Source organism: Hydractinia symbiolongicarpus, chromosome 13 (assembly GCF_029227915.1).
Source record: "Hydractinia symbiolongicarpus strain clone_291-10 chromosome 13, HSymV2.1, whole genome shotgun sequence".
Taxonomy (NCBI): Eukaryota; Metazoa; Cnidaria; class Hydrozoa; order Anthoathecata; family Hydractiniidae; genus Hydractinia; species Hydractinia symbiolongicarpus.
In genome coordinates, this window is record NC_079887.1 from 18,590,512 (window position 1) to 18,609,406 (window position 18,895).

An 18,895-nucleotide genomic window follows, 5' to 3' on the forward strand; every position below is an offset into this window, starting at 1 on the left:
ATAACCAGTGCAAAAAAAAAACATAATCGGACCATGCATACATAATCCGGCTGTCCCATTTGTAAACAGGTCGTTTTCGCAATCTGGGCAGAACAGAGCCGCTAAGTTTTTATAAAAATTCGATACCCGTGAAAAGATGGCGGACCAAGAAACAAAGCAAAAGATTTTAAATTTTAACATTGGAGTTTTAGGCCACGTGGATAGTGGGAAAACGTCCTTGTCAAAGGCACTAAGTACTACAGCTTCTACAGCTGCTTTTGACAAAAATCCACAGAGTAAAGACAGAGGAATCACGCTTGACCTTGGATTTAGCTCATTTCTGGTTGACTTGCCAAAAAAATTAACCTCTCAAGTTTCTGAACTGAACTACGATGTTAGTGAGCTGCAATTTACATTAGTGGATTGCCCTGGCCATGCTTCGCTGATAAAAACAATAATAGGTAGGTGTATAAATGTTAAAAAAATGCTTAATGTGTTCATATTGTCATGTATGTGGTACCACACTTTCGGTCGAGGTAAAACATGGTATTTTTAAAGTCAAACTCTCACAGAAGAAGCTTCGATTAAAGAAAAACTACAAGTATATAAATTAAAGTAAAGCTAAGTTAGCAAAAACTCTTCTAAAACTACTATACGAGATGGCAGACGTTTGCGTATTACGCTCACTATATCGATATATCATATATAATGGATAATACACCTCTTCACAGTGTCGATATTCCGCGCTATTCCGTTCCTTAAAATATCAATCATCGCACAATATATCATGTGATCAAATAGCTTTGGTAGGTAAATTTTGGTTTCAAAGGGCGGTAGCAGTCAGTAGCTTTTGAAAAAACAAAATAGTTGTAAATATTTTTTAAAGTTTTTTAAGGAGTTTACAGACCACAAACGGAAATGATCAGAGCTAATATTCTTATTCATATTTTTTAAAAAACATGCGCTCAGCAAATGTTACTATGCGGAGTGTTTTGCTTTCACTTTTGCGCTCCCCTTTCGAGTATAAAACATCTGATTGGTAGATTTGATAAGCTTAGTACTTACTTCCCAGGGAATTTTATTTTGTGGAACATGCACTGAGAACTAGTTATCGCCCGCAATATGAGCCAATACAGAGAATCGTTAAATTAATGCCGAAAACCAATTAATTCTTCAGGAGATAAAAAGCATCGCCAATATTGCGCATTAACGTGTATAATAAAAACAAACTTTAACATAAATGGTAGAACAGGAGCATGAACAGCGATTAATTGACATGGCATTTACAAGTATAATCGCATCAAATCTACTAACTTATTCAGTACTTTAGACTGTTGCTAGCTTTGTTTACCTACCATAGGTAGCCATACTTAATTTGGATACTATAGCAACGTGAGTTTGCGTATGACCAAACGACACTGTGAAAAGGTGTATTACGCAAAATTGTTCTGCCCGGATAATAAACGTTGCCCAGATTATGTACGGCAGCTTGCCCCGGTTAAAAACAGGGCAGAAAATATATATTCACGGCAACATAATCAGGACAGAGGCCAGCTTATTATGTACGACAGTTAAAAAATATTTTTTGGCACTAATAAAAGGAACATAATCAGGGCAGGCTGGTTTATGTACGACAGTCTAGTATCATTTGTTGCTTAAAAAACAAACATGATCAGGGCAGGCTGACTTATGTAGGACAGTCTAATATTATTTGAGACTTATAAAACGAACATGATAGGGGCGGGTCGGCTTATATACAACATTTTTATATTATTTCTCACCTATTATAGATAGAACATAATTGGGGCCGACCGGCTTTTATATCATTCGTGACAAGCAATAGCCCTGGTGGCAAAGTTGTTGTTCTCAAATGAAACAAAATTTTGTGGAAACTAAATTTCAGGATTCGCAAGTTAATTTTTCACCAAACTTAATTCCTGCAAAATGAATAGCTTAGGTCATCCCCAGAATTTAATTCCTGCGAAAAATAAAAATGAACCCACCCATCCCCAAAATCTAGTTAGTTTTCAATGGTGTTTTATCATGCAGAGAAAAATTACGTCGAGACATTTTTCTTTCGCTATGCCGAGTTTTTAATGGTGTGTTATCTTGCAGACAAAAATTGCATGTGACAATAATTCGTCAATGGTTTATTCACAAAAGTTCGAAGGAAATGCTAATCACGGCCTGCCTTAGCCAGCCATTATATCAGCGTTCACGACATAATCAGGACAAAAAAACATAATCAAGCCATGCGTACATAATCCGACCGTCCTGTTTGTAAACAGACCGTTTTCGCAATCTGGGCAGAACAAAATCGTTATACTCTATAGCTACATATATAGAAAATTATGTAAACTATATTCGCATATCGGGTAAAATAATAAGCGAACAAATGCTCGCGTAAATGACAAATATATCCTACAGTACCGCTTAAATTTAGCTTTACATGTGCACGAAATATTTTTATCACCTTCACACGAACCTTCGGTAGCGTCAGAACTTTCTTTGTTATTGTTAACCCATTGTTAAATACATGAGCTATTTTTGCATGTTGAAAACAATAGAGTTCATGTCTCACATGCGAACTTTAATTAGCTCATGTAAACTTCGCGTAACTCATTGTTGTATTTAATTGCTATAGCTGTCAAGGGATCAACGGAAGAAAAATATAAAATTTAACAAAGCTTTAACCTTTGTTTTCACATATGATTTATTATGATACTTTGATAGAATCTCGTGTTTTTACACAAACCTAAATGTTGTATATATTTTATTTAGGGACCATCTCCATCATCGTTTAACATTTATACAATTGAAACGATCATTTCTATGATCCCGATTTCATGATTTTTAAATGATCTATGCCGATCTTTTCGATTTCTACAATTCCGTTTTATACGATCCCGTTTTCATGATAATTCCGTTTTATACGATCCCGTTTTCATGATTTTTAAACGATCTACGGCGACCTTTTCGCTTTCTACGATGCTGTTTTCATCATTTCTAAACGATCTACGGCAATCTTTTTGCTTTCTACGATGCTGTTTCCATCATTTTTTAACCATCTACGGCGATGCAACAAAACGAAACACAACAAAAATTACTGAAACTTGGGATTAACGAAAATGGCAAATTCACCAAACCAAAACTAGTATTCGAAACTACTATTTTTAGCTGCATGCACAAAAATCAAGGCACATGAGTATCGAAACAGGGTTCTCAAAATGGAAATAAAAAAAACAGATAGCAATGCGCAAGTTACAAAGCTGTTACAAAAAGTTTTAGTATGAAATCTTTGATTTTACATTCTACGCATAAACATGATTTTACATTTAACACAACATTCATGTTTTAAAAAATATATATCTTTAAATAGCTTTCGTGAACGTTAACACTTTAAACAATAGCATGCATGTTACATGTAAGAACAAAAGGATGCATCAAATCTTATTGTTATGACTCGCGCATGACGATAACAATAGAAAGTTCATGTGTAAACAAAAGATATGCAAAGGTTCTTTATGTAGACAGGACATCGTTACACAACGTCGTAAAACTCGCATACATGTAAAGTTACATTTAAACGGTACTGTGTATGTATAATTACGCCAACAATATTTTGCAAACAATTTCTCAAAAGTATAATATAAAATAATAAGCTGACTGATTTCGCCTATTCCTTCTTATATAATAATAAATGATACATACAGTACAGTCCAGATGTAACGACAACGAAACTAATTATAGTAACACGATTTTAATCTGATATATTTAAAAAACACAAGCTCTTTTAAAAAAAAACAAATCAAATGATCTAAATATTTTAAAAAAACTAATGCTACTTTTAAAACTTTTAGTAATATTTCTTTATCGTCGAAATATATTTTTAACATGCGAAACTTTTAAATGTTATTTTTATAAAAAGCTTTAGCAACGCAAACGGAAAAACCCTACGTTCGAGATTTCAATAAGATTTCGAAAATAAATTAAATTTTAATACCAAAGAAAGAAAAAATCTAAAAATATAACTTTTGACGTTTTATAGTATCACGCTACATTTTATTGTTAAAAACATTGTCTTTGTTTTTTTAGCGCGCAACAGCTCTATCTCTTAAAAGATTTAAACAATGCATCTCGCTGTCTATTTAGTTTCCACGCAAATCTTTTATTTTATTAAACTATCAAACAATGGCTCGCCGTGTCACATTGATAGAGTTGATAACGAAGCTTTCCTATCCCCGTTCTTCGTTCTTTAACTTTCTAAAAAATCATTTCTATCGCCGCTCTTCGTCATTAAACTTTTAAAATGTGATATAATGAATCTTTTCTATCGCCGTTCTTCGTTTTTAAACTTTCAAAATGCGATCTAAAAAACATTTCTATCGCCGTTTTCCGTTTTTAAACTTTTAAAATGCGATCTAAAAAACATTTCTATTGCTGTTTTCTGTTTTTAAACTTTTAAAATGCGATCTAAAAAACATTTCTATCGCCGTTTTTCGTTTTAAACTTTCAAAATTCGATCTAAAAAAAACATTTCTATCACCTTTTTCCGTTTTTAAACTTTTAAAATGCGATCTAAAAAAAACATTTCTATTGCCGTTTTCCGTTTTAAAACTTTTAAAATGCGATCTAATAAAACATTTCTATTAAAATTAAAGTTTTAATCTTTGTTATAATAAAATAATTTCTATCGCCTAAAAGCTTTATTTAACCCGCACAACCAACAATGCCTTCTCGCTAGTTTATTTGGTTTCCACGCAAAACATTTGTTTAATAAAAATATTAATTTTCTGTTTTGTATGGGCGGGCACATGATGTAGTGATGGAACGTTTTAATGAATGATTGGAAAAAATCGAAGAAAACCAAACCTAAATACAGTCGCTGCTAGAACAAGTTTTTAACAAAGAGAGGATGATGGGTAAAATATCTTTCTTTGGCCGCACTCATCGCATGAGTCCCATCAATAGAAGTCGAAGCTATACACTGAATTACAAATGCTGAACCGGAAGTTGTTGTCTATTCCAAACTTTGCAAAACATTTGTCCGAGCAACTGTTCACAAGAGAAGAAAGAAAAGAACGCAATTGTGCTGGAACAAAGGGAAAAAAATAATAAGAGACTAGTAGACTCAGATTAATAGAGAAATACGTTTTTTCACTACATCAGATGATTGCTGCAGAGAAAGCTCTAGTTTGGAAGAAGTGTAAAGATGCAATTAACGAGGCAGGCCTGATGAAAGGAACTTTTTTTGCAGTGTTTATTTTTTTAATTGCTTTTCATGTAAATATTTTTTATTTTTTAAAAAATGATTTTGACACAGCTGGGCTCAATCTGTCTTTGTCATCCTTTAGTTATGCATTTAAGGTTGTCCAGTGAATAAATCAGGATCAATAGAACATTAAACAACAGTAACCAGGCAAGAGAATCTTTTGTATTATCCAACAGGCGGATTATATGAGGCGATGTTTTTTTTATATATATATAATATATATATATAAATATATTTATCTAGTTATATATATAAAAAACAGTACAAAAAGGGTATGTTTGTACTTTCCAAGCGGGTACATTATAAACAAACAATGTATTAAAAATTGTTTGCTACAGCAAAGTTATTAATCCAAGAGATAAGAAAGTGTTAAAGACCTCAATAACTTCGAAAATGATATCGAGACAGATTCATTGCGAAGCCGTCTCGATCCAATTTAAAAGAAAGCAAACATCCATGGCGGATCGCGAAAATCGTCGCGATATCTCATCATTTTATTTTATACTTTCTTTTCATCAAAACATTACGCAAAAGGTTATAAAAAATTGTGCATGAAACTATGGTTGTTGAAAAAAGTTCTATGCCCATATTTTTTGTTTCAAAATTTTTTTGCGTTTTCAAAAAGGTTACTAAAAATAGGAACCAGTAGTATTTTGAAGTAACCACCAGAGAACAAGCAATTTTTTATCAATTTTACTCCAAATAAGGCAGCAATGGCATCCCTAAGTTGTTGCTTTTTATGCACAACACTTCATGACCTTAAAATACCAAATATGATAAAAGAGTACCTACTTTTAGAGCTCTTTGCAGCCACTGTTGTATAACAGTCACACAACAGTTGTAAAACAATAGCCATTACGACTTTTTGGAAACAAATGTTGTACAAAGCAACGCAATAGAGGTTCAGAATAACTGTTGCACGACAAATACTGACTTCATTTGTTTTTGCAATGTCTAAAAAAATTCATTTCATTAATAAGATTAGTTTTTGTGAACCCTTATTGTTTTTGCAATGTCTAAAAAAATTCATTTCGTCATATGGAGATTTTTAGAAAGAATTTTATTACATTACTTTTCATGAATTTACTTTTGCGAAATGTTAGGAGATAAGGTAGTCTATATTTTAACTTGCTCATATCCTACAGGGCTGCCATTATTTTATCAACTATAAAAACGAATGGAAGAAATATAAATTTATCAAGCTGAAATTTCTTCTGTGAGAAAAACAAACGTTTATTTTATATGATGTGATCCAGGCTTTATGCAACAGTTGATTAAAAGACTGAAGGCTTTTCAAAAAAAAATATTTCGAAACCATGTAAAAATTAACAGGAACAAATTTAAAATTTTAAGTAATGAACTAAGTATTGCAAATATCTGGATTGTAAATCAATGTGATGAAAAACCCATACTATAGCATGGAAAATGGACATTAAGCCGAGAATGATACTAATGATGACAGTACCTCTTTGCCATAAATTTGGCCAAAATTGAAGTCCATCAACCTCGTTCCCAGGGCAATTTTTCGCTTTTTTGATATTCGAGACGGCGCAAAGAAATGACCCTGGGCCAGGCTGGTTAAAGTCAGCACGATTCATGCTGATTTTTAATTTATTCATAGTTTGGTCATTTTGTTAAGAATTGCATGCGGACCGCCGAGAACACCGTATTGCTATAATTTATGCAAAACAATCTTGGATCAGAAACAAGTTGTTAAAGTGTTTTGAGTTTTTGCTTCGAGAAAACCTGATTGCAGTGCTGCCATCGCTTTTTTTTGCTACATAGAAATTTTAAATATATATTTATTTTAAAGTTTTCAGCCATCTATAGCTAGCTAGCTAGCTAGCAAAGGTCAAAGACGTACTTTAGTAGCTACAAAGGTTGTGCAAACCAAGGTAGCTAGCTATACACGTTTTTAGCTATCTTTATTTCATATTATAGTTAAAAGTGAAAGTACTTTTACCTAGCTATAGCTAGCTTCCAAGCCACAGAATTCTCAGAGGGTTTTGTGATTAGAATTACTGAAGATGCCTATTATTATTTTATTATTAAAATTATTTACCTAGGATAGCCTCTTCAGTTCCTGTTGGTACTGCTATCAACAAGGATCCTGCGAAGGGGGTCCTAGCGCATTTGAAGCACAGCAATCACTCAACTAGACAACCGCCTAAGATATCAATCCTATTCTCATGCTGGATGCTAAAGAAAAAGGATAGATTCACACTTTTATAGTCTCTGACATGACTCGGCTGGGGTTTGAACCCAAGACCTTCCGCACTGAAAGCGAACGCTCTTCCACAAGGCTAGCTAGTTAAGTTTTTAGTATTCTTTTAGACACATGCAGTCTTTCTAATTCCATTTTTGTCTTGCGGGCGACTTATTGCTGACGTGAACCTCTATAAACCTAAGTTGAGGCTTTATCACGCCGGCATTATAGTGGCGTGGTGTAGCTATATATTATACTAGTATTGAGTCATCAACGTAACCATGTGTAAGTCAGATACAGATCAGATATATCTGTTTTGACGTATATAATAACTGGCTCCTTTTGTCTGTTATTGTCGTATCGTGCATATACACCTAAATAAAATTGTATTGCCTAAAAAATTTTACAATTGTTAGGTCAAAATTTATAATTGTCTTTAAAAAAAATCTTATCGCCCTGCTTCGAATGCCTAAATTCGAAAAGTATAGCTATTACAGAATCATTTTTTATGCTAATTCCATCAGACCAGCCTAAAAGCATCTCCTAACAAGTTTTAACTCAATATCTTTCTTTTTCATCCTTCTTTTTTATCATATTACAGTTTCGGTTTTTACGAAACGGGTCCCTGGAAACTCATTTACAACTAAATGGCCACTATGTCAAATCAATTGGCTTTTTTCAATAAATTTATGCTTGTTGCTTTACTAAGAGATTAAAAGTCATAAAACATAGGATGTTGCATTTCACGCAGTCAAAGAAAATTGTTTTTTTAATCTGTAAAATCAATTGTTATTTAATCTGTAACCGATTTAATTAAGCGTATAACTATTTAGTTAATTAAATGGTATGAACCTCTTAATCCAGTTTTTAATCTTTTTCAATCAAATCAACAGCATATGATTTTATTTTTTATGTTTGTGTGTTCTGCCTCCAAAGAATATTAGCTAGAGTGTAAAAGAAGGTCTGTTCGGGAGAAATAGGATTAGTTATGTATACCTGTATATACTTTGTGTTGTATTTGAGCTAGCTAGATAGCTGCTAAACACGTCTTCAAGGAAACCTTCATTGTGTTTTTTACTATACCCTGTGCACAAAAGCTAGCATAGCTACCTTTCTAGTCTAGTAGCTACCTCCTGATCTGAACTGCAAAAAAACAAAAGCTTACTTTAACAGCCTGTGAGTACAACTAAAAGCTATTTAATTTTGTTTGCACGTTATGCTATATATACTAACAATGCCAAATATTTTATTTTTCACAAAAATAAATTCAGTCCAGCAGAACATTAAACATTCCAGCGTCCCTTTCGCACATAAACTTAACCGCCATTATTGTTTTTCTGTTATCATTCAATTTTTTACGCTTAATTTAATTTATTTTCATAATTAACGGAAACTTGAGAAACCAATCAGATCTCAGAACTGACCAGTGTGGCCCAGTGTCATTTCTTCTCGCCGTCCGAGATTGTCAGAAAGAGAAAAATGGGCCTGGGGACGAGGTTGGAAGTCCATACTACTTTACATTTTTTGTCACTGTTTATGTGTCAGTAAAATAAAATTACAAAATCTAATTTAGATGGTTTCAGGTCAAACATTTATTTAGTGATGAAATATTGTTGGCAGCTTGATTTCTTAATGTTATTTTAGGCGGTGCACAAATAATTGACATGATGATGCTCGTAATTGATATTACCAAAGGAATGCAAACACAAACTGCTGAATGCTTAGTGATTGGTGAAATTCTTTGTGAAAAGATGGTTGTTGTTTTGAACAAAGTAGACATGGTGGAAGAAAAGCAACGTAAGACTGTTATTGAAAAGGTAAATATCATTATTTTTAAAGATTGAGTAATCCTAGATTTTATAGATTAACTCGTCATTTTCTTAACAATATTTTCTCTGTTTCTAAAATGTTTATTGGTCTTACAATATAATAACACTAGATTAAATTCGTTATCAGCATGTGTCACAATCCCAAAACATAGCGTCCAGGGGCGGATACAGGATTTTCTCTTTAGGGAAAATTTTGAGCGAAACATTTACATATCCTTTGCGAAGCGAAAAATGCACGTACTGCTATAGCTGGGGGTGTGGGGGGGTGTATTGGCCAATTTACCTATACGTTACTGTAAAACTCTACGGGGTTTTTTTTTTGTAATCAAGGCTTATAACAGGAAGCCCAGGAGCTTGAAGATTTCCGCCATTAGCCTTAAAGATTTTAAAATTTGAAATTGATCTTGAAAACGGAGAATTATGGGGTAAACAAATCATTGAATATTCTCAATTATTATTGTAACTAACCTGCAATGTTAAAATACAACTCAATAAATAAAAAATAAAATTCATGAATAATTAATTAGTTCTGCTGAATATAGCTTTAGTCTACGTGCTTGCAAAATTGGACAGAAAGAAATGACGATCTTCATTATGCTACACTGCACAAGCTTTAACTTTTGATAGCATATAAACTTTAAAATATAGTATTGTTCATTGGATAATAAAACAATCTGTTGCACTGTTAGGATTCTTATTGGCTTAAAGCTCATTTTAACTTCGTTTTCAGAAAAAAAATCTTTAGCCTGGATAAGTTTCGGGCGTCCAGCCTAGCCGCGCTGTCTCTATCTATCAATCTATCTTCTCAGGCGATTTTAAAGATTCCGCCTTCGCTGGCGGAAATCAATAAGAAGCAAGCAATCTTTCTTTCTCCTTATATTAAAATTTTAAGGATTAAATTAACAACTCAGTAAAGTCTTTTAAGCAGTCATGGACAAAGTGAACTTCATAGTCAAATGAATCAGTGTGTGTTTATATGGAAAAAAACGTCCCACCTGAGCCAGGATCGGTCCTGCCTGAGGCAGAATCGGTCCTGCCTGAGCCAGAATCGGTCCCGCTTGGCCGGGACAGGACAAAATTTTCCCGGGACAAAAATTGTTTATATGAATACAAAGTAATTTTTAGTATAATTATTAATGATAGGGGGGTCCCGGCAAATGTCCCGTCCCGGCAATCGTCCCATCCCACCTCTCATATAAACAACCCCTATGTAGTGAGAATATATAATGGAACCGGATAGAACCCGCTAGGTGTAGGACTGAATTTTTTAATAGGACCAAATGTTAAATTAGTACTCGTACACTCCGCAAAATCGTCCAAACTATGCAAAGCCCTCAGAAGGAGAGACAACAACAAAAATTAAATAGCAAAATGAAACAGAAACCCAATTGTAAAGATTCAAGAAAGCGGATTTGGCATCCAAGTTTCTTGGGCGAGCGCTGATTTGGCGATTGTGTAAATCGCCCCTGCCTTTCATACCTGTTGAAGTATAAAAATTTTTCCTTTTTATTGTGCTTTTATGAAGATAACGCTTCAAGGAAATGTGTTGTGCATTTGGATCCTACCATATATTAATTTGCATGGGCAAACAACTAGGTTTAAAGTTTTAAACAACTAGGTTTAACCCTATTCGGTCCGGGGGGGGGGGGGGGGGGGGGGGGGGGCGGATTCCGCCCCCCCTGACGGTTTTTTTTTAATAACTCCTGATTGCTTTGTTATATGGCTATGATACTTACTGAGTTTCAACATTTATCTATTAGACACCTGCATGCTAATTTTTTAGGTCCCATACCTTTCAGAGGCTTTGATATTGGCCATTACTCGAAACTACCCCTAAAAATCTCTATGAAATCCTTATAATGGGGAAAATATAATAACTCCTGTTAGAATTATTCTTAGAACTTGAAACTTGCAACACAACTTTATTTCATCAAGAAGAATCATTTTGAATAATTTGAACACGTGACTAATCCGATTTCCCGATTTTGTCGGATTTCACCCGAAAATCGGAAAAAAACGGATTTTCGGGCAATTTTTGGCAATTTTTTATCCGATCCATGTAAAAACCGGAAAATATGTTAAATAACTTTTATTTAGCTTTCAGAAACTTTAAACAGAATGTAAAAATTCGCTCTAGAACGAAAGTAATTATATTTTAAGCAGATAGTGGCATTTTTGACAATTTTCAAGCTTCTGATGACGTCACAGAAAATGTGCTGACGCAAGCAAAAGTTTATTGGCGCCATTTTGTTCCTTTTATGACGTACTATAAGTGTGCCAAGTTTGATTTAATTTGAACAATCCTATGAAAAGTTATTGGTCATAGTATGTTCGAAAAACCCCGGACCGAATAGGGTTAAAGTTTTAAAACCAAAAGTTTTCTAAGAGAATTTTCTTCCGTTTACCTTGACTTACTTTTAATAGATTACTACCCTTTACCCTCTGTTTAAGTGTCTCGAAATTAAGCAACATTTTTTTAGGAACCTTAGAAATGTTTTGGCTAATTGTGTGTTTTTATTCTAGATGCAAAAAAGAATGTTAAAGACTCTTGAAAACACGAGGTTTGCCAACAGTCCTGTTGTTGCTGTGGCAGCAAAAACTGGTGGTGCAGAATCTGATTCTAGTGAATCGATCGGTATACAGAATTTGATTGACTGTTTGAAAGAACATGCTTATGTTCCAAACAGAAAAACCACTGGTCCATTTATGTTCTCTGTTGATCATTGTTTTTCAATTCGTGGACAAGGTACAGTCTTGACTGGAACTGTTCTATCTGGTTCTGTTTCTATAAATGATACTATCGAGATACCTGCACTGAAGGTTAGTAATAAGCCATTTTCAATTTTTATAGTACACATATTTTAACTTTTATAGTACACATATTTTTAACTTTTATAGTACACATATTTTCAACTTTTATAGTACACAACATATTTTCAACTTTCACATGTTAAGTGATGCTTAAAAGATTATTAAACAAACGGATTTGCATTTAACTCTAGAAGTTTTGGTTTTAATTACGGACAAAATCGATATTCAATTGCTCGATACGATCTGGAAAATTATACGATTGTTTATTCCTGCTTTCAAATCCTCTTTTAATCCCAAGGATAACTATTACTTTAACCAGTGAAACTTTAAACGAATGTCCTACAGAGGGGTGAATACTTTCATAAAGAAGCAATACACCAATCCGGAATAGGATTCTGCCATTATGGATACCGCGTTAAGAAAAGACTGGTATCTAGTTTAACATTGACAATTTGATTGTAAACAAATCAGTTAACTGGAGAGATAGGCGGAAAATGGATTACAACATGATACAAAAAATGAAAAACGAAGAATTAAAAAGTTATCTAGACAACGTGGAATGAAAGTAACAGGTAATAAGTCAGAGTTGGTTGCTCGAGTATTTGTGGCTTGTGAGAACAACGTAAAACCGATTCTTACGGCTGCTGAAGTAGAGGTTACCCTACGGGAAGAATAAAAATCAAAATTATTTGTCGAAAATGAAGTCATTCCAGATCCTTCAAAGTTATTGATGTTTGGATCACAAAAGAAGATGAAATAACCAATTGGCCTATGATAACATATGCAAACATTTTTAAAACTTCATAGTGTTCTTTCCAAGTGAACTTGGCAGTACGGATTTAAATGACTAAAACAACCGAAGCATATAGCTATTTTAAGAATGGTTGGTTTGGATATGTATCGTATCATCCTATTTCTGAGGAGTCACAGTTTTGTCTACTCAAAGCGGATTGCAGAGCATCAGAGTGTCTTCGTGACCCTCCTCATAAACTTTGGGTTTGTGTAAATAAAAAGGATGGTGTGATAAAGACAGCACATTGTTCCTGTATGGCAGGAATGTTGGAAACCTGTAATCATGTCACAGCCTTTGTTTCGTGTTGATGCTGCCGTGACGTGTGGTCTAGCAAACCCTGACAGTATTTTATACACTACAGTACCACTACCCAAAATTGACTTTGTACGTGAAATTGTTAAAGCGCATACATTGCATGAAAATGTGACAACTGTACATGATGTTATAGTTATGTCAGGATACTTAGAAATATGTTTTGAAAATTTAGCCAAGCGTAGTACAGAAAATTGAAATTTTAACTCATGGTCAAAGTGAAAACGAAGCCTGGTATGCATTCAGAAAGGCGTCATCACAGGTTCAAAAGCACATGAAGTAAAAACAGAAATAAATAAAATTGAAAAAGGGCAAAAACCTGAACTATGGCCACTATTTCAAAATATATCAAGAAATGTTTTTCACCAAGGCATTTCCGAGTGTCATACTCACTAATCTAATCCACGTTTTGAATGTGTTTGAACAAACTGTTTGGCTAATTCCAAAACGGTCAGCTAAGTCCTCATTTAATATTCCCAACCGTGATCGCATCAAAGTAAGAAGAAACTCATTTTTGTGTGACAGCTTTCTCAATACGTTTGGTTTAAAATGTCGACGCACTTTAGTAGAAACCACATTTAGATGTGCAACACCTCTCCAATATGTTGTTTGTGAAACATATGGCCACAAAATTTCAAATATTTTATGGAATGCCTGGATGCTCACAATTCCTGTGTAGAAATTTATTTTTGCGTCTGTTTTTATTTGATGGAACGAAAATGGTACTTTGTCTGGTTTCAAACGTACTTGCTTTTTCAAATATTTGTTACTTAGTGTCAAACGCTCTATTTTTCTTGACATTGATTGAATCAAATTATTCTTATCAACACAAGATAAGCATTTTTCTTCGTCAGGTTTAAGGCTGTACGAATGATTTAAAAATGTTGAACATGTAAATACATTTGTTGGTGTCATTAAATTTCCAGTTGGAGACAAGGGTGGTGAGGAAAATGGTAAAGATTCTAACATTTTCTCTTTTTTTGGTAGTGGTATCGGCTGTTTGAAAAGAGTTCTTCTTGGTGTTGAAGTTGTTAGTCCGTATTGTAATTTAAGCGTAGGGTTAGGATTTTCAACTGTAGGAATTTTATCAACAAAATGGTCACTACAAATTCTATCATACCTTGTAGGTTTCCAAAAAGTTTTATTATCGTTTTCTCGTCTCACTAACTTTATCCACTGATTTCGTTTCTCTTTGTATCTTACTTCCCCAGGAAAACAAAACATTCGAAATGGCTGAGGGCACTCACAGTCAGCATTCAGCTTTCCTTCGTGAATCATACAAGATTCCTTCTTCCACTTGTCAATATGTCTTGTATTATTCGTACAACCAACAACAGCGCAGTTTACAGGACCCATAACGAGATTATATTTATTTTGTTTATCTTTTTCACGTCTTTCATTCACTAAGCCACCATATTACTAACTTGAACATTACCGTTTTGTCCATGCTACGGCTCAAAAAAGGCCGGATTGGATAAAGATGTTGCATACCAACATCTTTATTATTGATGACAGAAAAGGGAGAAGTCATTTCCCTTTGTTATTTTGTTCCCTAATGTTATTGCATTATTTTTCTAGGAAGAATCTGTGTGAATACTCATTGTTAAAAGTTTCGATTAAGGTATATAGTGATAAAGGAAAGATATAATACGAGCATTACGTAGCTATACAACACTTTTCGACATTCCCCCTTTAAATACCTAAACTATTGAAACAAAGTTATTTAGCCATAGTTGGGTTTCGACTTTCTGAAATTTAGCGACAATAGACGGGTTAAAAATTTCCCAGTAAAAAGGGTGGGTTGAGCAAAATAGGGGGTTGTTGTAAAAGAAAGTGGGGTTGCTCTGTATTCCAGAGTAAATTATTGCTTGTTAGATTACCTACTTAAAGTAAGACAGATAATTTAATTTAGCCTGGAAACAGCAATTGCTCATTTTTTGTATTGTTTTAGTTTGTAGCCAGTTTCTATTTCTTACTTTCAAAAGTTACATGCTGTTTATTCATTAATATATCTAAATCCATGTTTCCGCCTGGGGCTTGTCTTTGCATTAGAGATCTTGCTGAAAATTCTAAAAATACCAGGTGTTTTTAGTCACGTTTGGTGGCTGTGCAAGGAAGACAAAGTAGACAAATAAAAGTAGCAAGAGTTGTAACTTGTTAGAACTATTTAACTATTAATCGCTTTTTGGTAGGTTACATATATTTTTTAACAACAATAACAAACAAGACGTGTAATATACGTAATTTAGCTCGCAAAACAACAGGTAAATGAATGGGTTCTGACCCCTCTGCCAACTATGTTAGCCTTGTCAATATTTATAACCTTCCGGCATACATTCGTACTTGATATAAGGTTATTGAGTTAAAACCGTAGCTGTTATTATGAAGATTTTTTTGTTGAGGGAGTTTTCAAAAATTGTTACTCATACTCGCTTACTTATTGTTATTTCTTCTCAATTTTTGAAGTTGTATTTTGCATTTATTTATATTTCATCAAATAAACAAAAATACCACCACGCACATCTTATGTTCAATCTCTGCAATTAAAATTGTTCTGAGAAAAATTTCTTTTACTAGAAAGTTACTTTTGAGGAATTACTTTTTTCAAATACAATTCTTGGGGGTGTTGTTACTAATTACTGTAATTTATTAGCATATTATTTTGGATATATGTTACTATTTTTATTATTTCATCTGTGTGAAACACAGTATGGTTTTATCTGAGCCTCGCGATCTCATCGTACGATTTTGATTTTTTTTCGGTCCCGTAAACTTGGATTTCAATTTGTTTATGGCGTTTAATTTGGCAACGACTCCATTTAGCACCGGGCTAAGTGGACCCGACACACGACGTTCAACAATAGAGAAAATATGTCTTTGTTATGTAACGATGGATAGTATTATAAGGTTAATATGCAATATTATGCGATATTACGTTGGTTATGGCTTATCTACAGAGAAAATATGTATTTGTTATGTAACGATAGAGAGGGTGTCGGATAATGAGGGTTCATCTTTCGGATCCATTTGGTTGGAGTAATTTAATGAACGTGTGTCGGAGTTTTTATGTTAATAAGGTATCAAGCGGTGTTACTTCATGTTGTCATTGCCTTTAATTTTTGGCCGGAGCCTCCACGACATCACCAGAATATACATAAGCAACCACGAGGCCACGAGGACGGATTGGTGTTACATTGCTTTTACACACTTATTCCTTTGCCCATCTTTTCCTATTTTTTTGAAGCACTTACTACACCTTAACGTTTTACCGCTTTATATTTCTTATGATAGCTGCTCATGATATAGCTCTATGAGAATATGATAAATATATTACCACGTTCTCTAGCCATGTATAAATCTTAAACAAACCAATTTTAAGATTTTACCTAGGAACGTTTTCCAAAAAATAAAAGAGATTGGTGGACTGTTTCTGCTATGACGGGTAGCAATGAAATGTAAACTGTGTTTTTATTTCAGCTAAAGTTAATGGTAACTTTGAAAAATGTCTATTGGACAATCAGATAAACTGGCCTGTCCATGATCTTTTTTTGTTGACGTTTTTAATGGTGCCTTTTCGATTATTGATATTACGCACATAAATGCGAAAAAATTCTTATTTGTCGCGATCCGTTTTTAGCGAAGATGAAAGAAATGCTTGTTCAAACGAAGCTGAGTAGAAACTAACGGGGTAGGGGGAGGCGAAATGTGGCTGGCTAAGGTACATTTCGTCTGCCTACTGTACTGTAAAATACGTTCAACATTCGTATGAAGGAACAGAGCATAATGCTCCACACTGATGGTTGGAGACGAATGTCTTCTTGTTTTTTTTTATTTCTTGTTTTTTTTTGTTTTAGGAGACCAAGAAAGTCAAATCCATGCAGATGTTTCGTCAGCCGATTAAAACAATTGTCCAAGGAGACCGCTCTGGAATTTGCGTGACACAATTCGATCCCAAGCGTTTAGAGCGAGGTGTAGTTTGTACCCCTGGGTACTTAGTGTATTTGTACGGGGCTGTGGTGCGCGTGAATAAAATCCCATACTTTAAAGGAAGTTGTATAAACAAAACGAAATTCCACATCACTGTTGGCCACGAAACTGTAATGGCGAAATTACAATTTTTCGGCCCGCCACCAACTTACGATGCAGATAAATACCAAGAGTGTTTAAATACGGATTTAGAGTATATATTTAAACTTGGTTTAAACGATAATGCAAGTGTTGTAGACTCGAAGTCTTCATCATTTCTTCAGTATGTTATATTAGAGTTTGATAAACCTATCACGTGCATGAAAGATTCACTGTTGATTGGTTCACGGTTGGATACTGATATCAATTTAAATACATGTCGTTTGGCGTTTTATGGTCGGATTGAGGTGCCGTTTTTAAGTAAAGATTACGCGAAAACGTATCTACCGTTTTTAAAAATCTACAAAACGAAACAAAAAGATGGAATTGTTGAGCGGATGATGGACGATTATACTGTAATAGTAAAATCATTATTTAAAAAGGAAACCAATATGAAGTTGTTTGAAAACATGAAGGTAACTCTCTCCACCGGAGAGCAGGGTGTCATTGAAGGGACGTTTGGACTGAGTGGAAAGGTTAAAATCCGTGTTTCAAACGGACTATCGGATTCGACGAAAGAAAGACTAGCTACAACTAAAAGAGGTAGAGAGAAGAAAATGGAGGATTTGAGTTTAAACGAAACTTCTGAACCTGTAAAAATATTTTTGGATTTTAAAAAGTTTATTTACGATGAAAGTCATAAGATGATTCAAACGTGAGTTTTTGTAAGCTTTGTACAACTTAAAATTTTCTACTTAGATGTTTTTTCGAAATTTTTATCTCTTAACTTTTGGTTTTGTGTTGCTGTATGAACACCTGTTAAATTCAAACTGATCCTGTTTTGAATACATATATGTTCTATATTTTCTTCTGTTGTTGTCGTTGTTGTGGCGGCGGCTGACGAAGCCAGCTGACAAAGTTGTGTGGGACCACGCGGAAGTATTTATTTACTTACTTCATTTCAAGTAGGAATGTCTCAGTACATTTTTTTCCTAAGAGGTGTGGCTTGGTCTTTCGTATATCCTGCAAAGCCTGGCGTTTATCTATTTTTTGTTCAACAGCTTCTGCTGGTGTATCTACAACATCAAATATCTCCGATAAATTGTGAGCCATGTTTATTAAAGATCTGTATCTGAAATAACTGATAATAATCAAGACATAAGGTAGTAGCACTGCGATCAGTAGTAATAACTCCATTTTGATCTACAGCTTTGTATAAGGGTGGTGCCTCACAACACCTTTAATGCTTATCAGCGCGCATAAGTCGTAATATTTACATCCCAGGCCTCGTGACATGTGGTATGTCCCGCGGTACAACAGCAGCCTGTACTACTGGTTTCTTTATTTCTGCACTGTCGGGTTTACTGGATGGTTCAACCCATATCCAGCGCCCTGGGTGATCACAGTTACCCATACAAAAGGATCGCTCGCAATCTTCTTTCCAAGGCATTTTTTTGTTGTTGTATATACTATCAGTATATACAATTGGGACAATAGTCGTCATTTATAAATCTAAATGCTTTGTGTGTATACGATCCTCTAGCACTACCCTCTTATCGTAGAACGCTGATAGACCCAGCTTGTTTTGTTGATATGTGACCATACCCTGGTTATGTACGCGGAAGCCC

General features: G+C 34.2%; 1 protein-coding gene across 1 annotated transcript; it reads left to right on the forward strand.

The window, feature by feature from the left end:
* Positions 1-70: 70 nt before the first annotated feature.
* On the forward strand, positions 71-18,130 carry LOC130624334 (selenocysteine-specific elongation factor-like). The gene is made up of 4 exons (XM_057439921.1): positions 71-440; positions 9,102-9,274; positions 11,810-12,106; positions 17,057-18,130. The coding sequence occupies exons 1-4, from the start codon at positions 137-139 to the stop codon at positions 17,984-17,986; spliced, it is 1,704 nt and encodes a 567-aa protein (XP_057295904.1). The 5' UTR covers positions 71-136; the 3' UTR covers positions 17,987-18,130.
* The last annotated feature ends 765 nt before the right edge of the window (positions 18,131-18,895 follow it).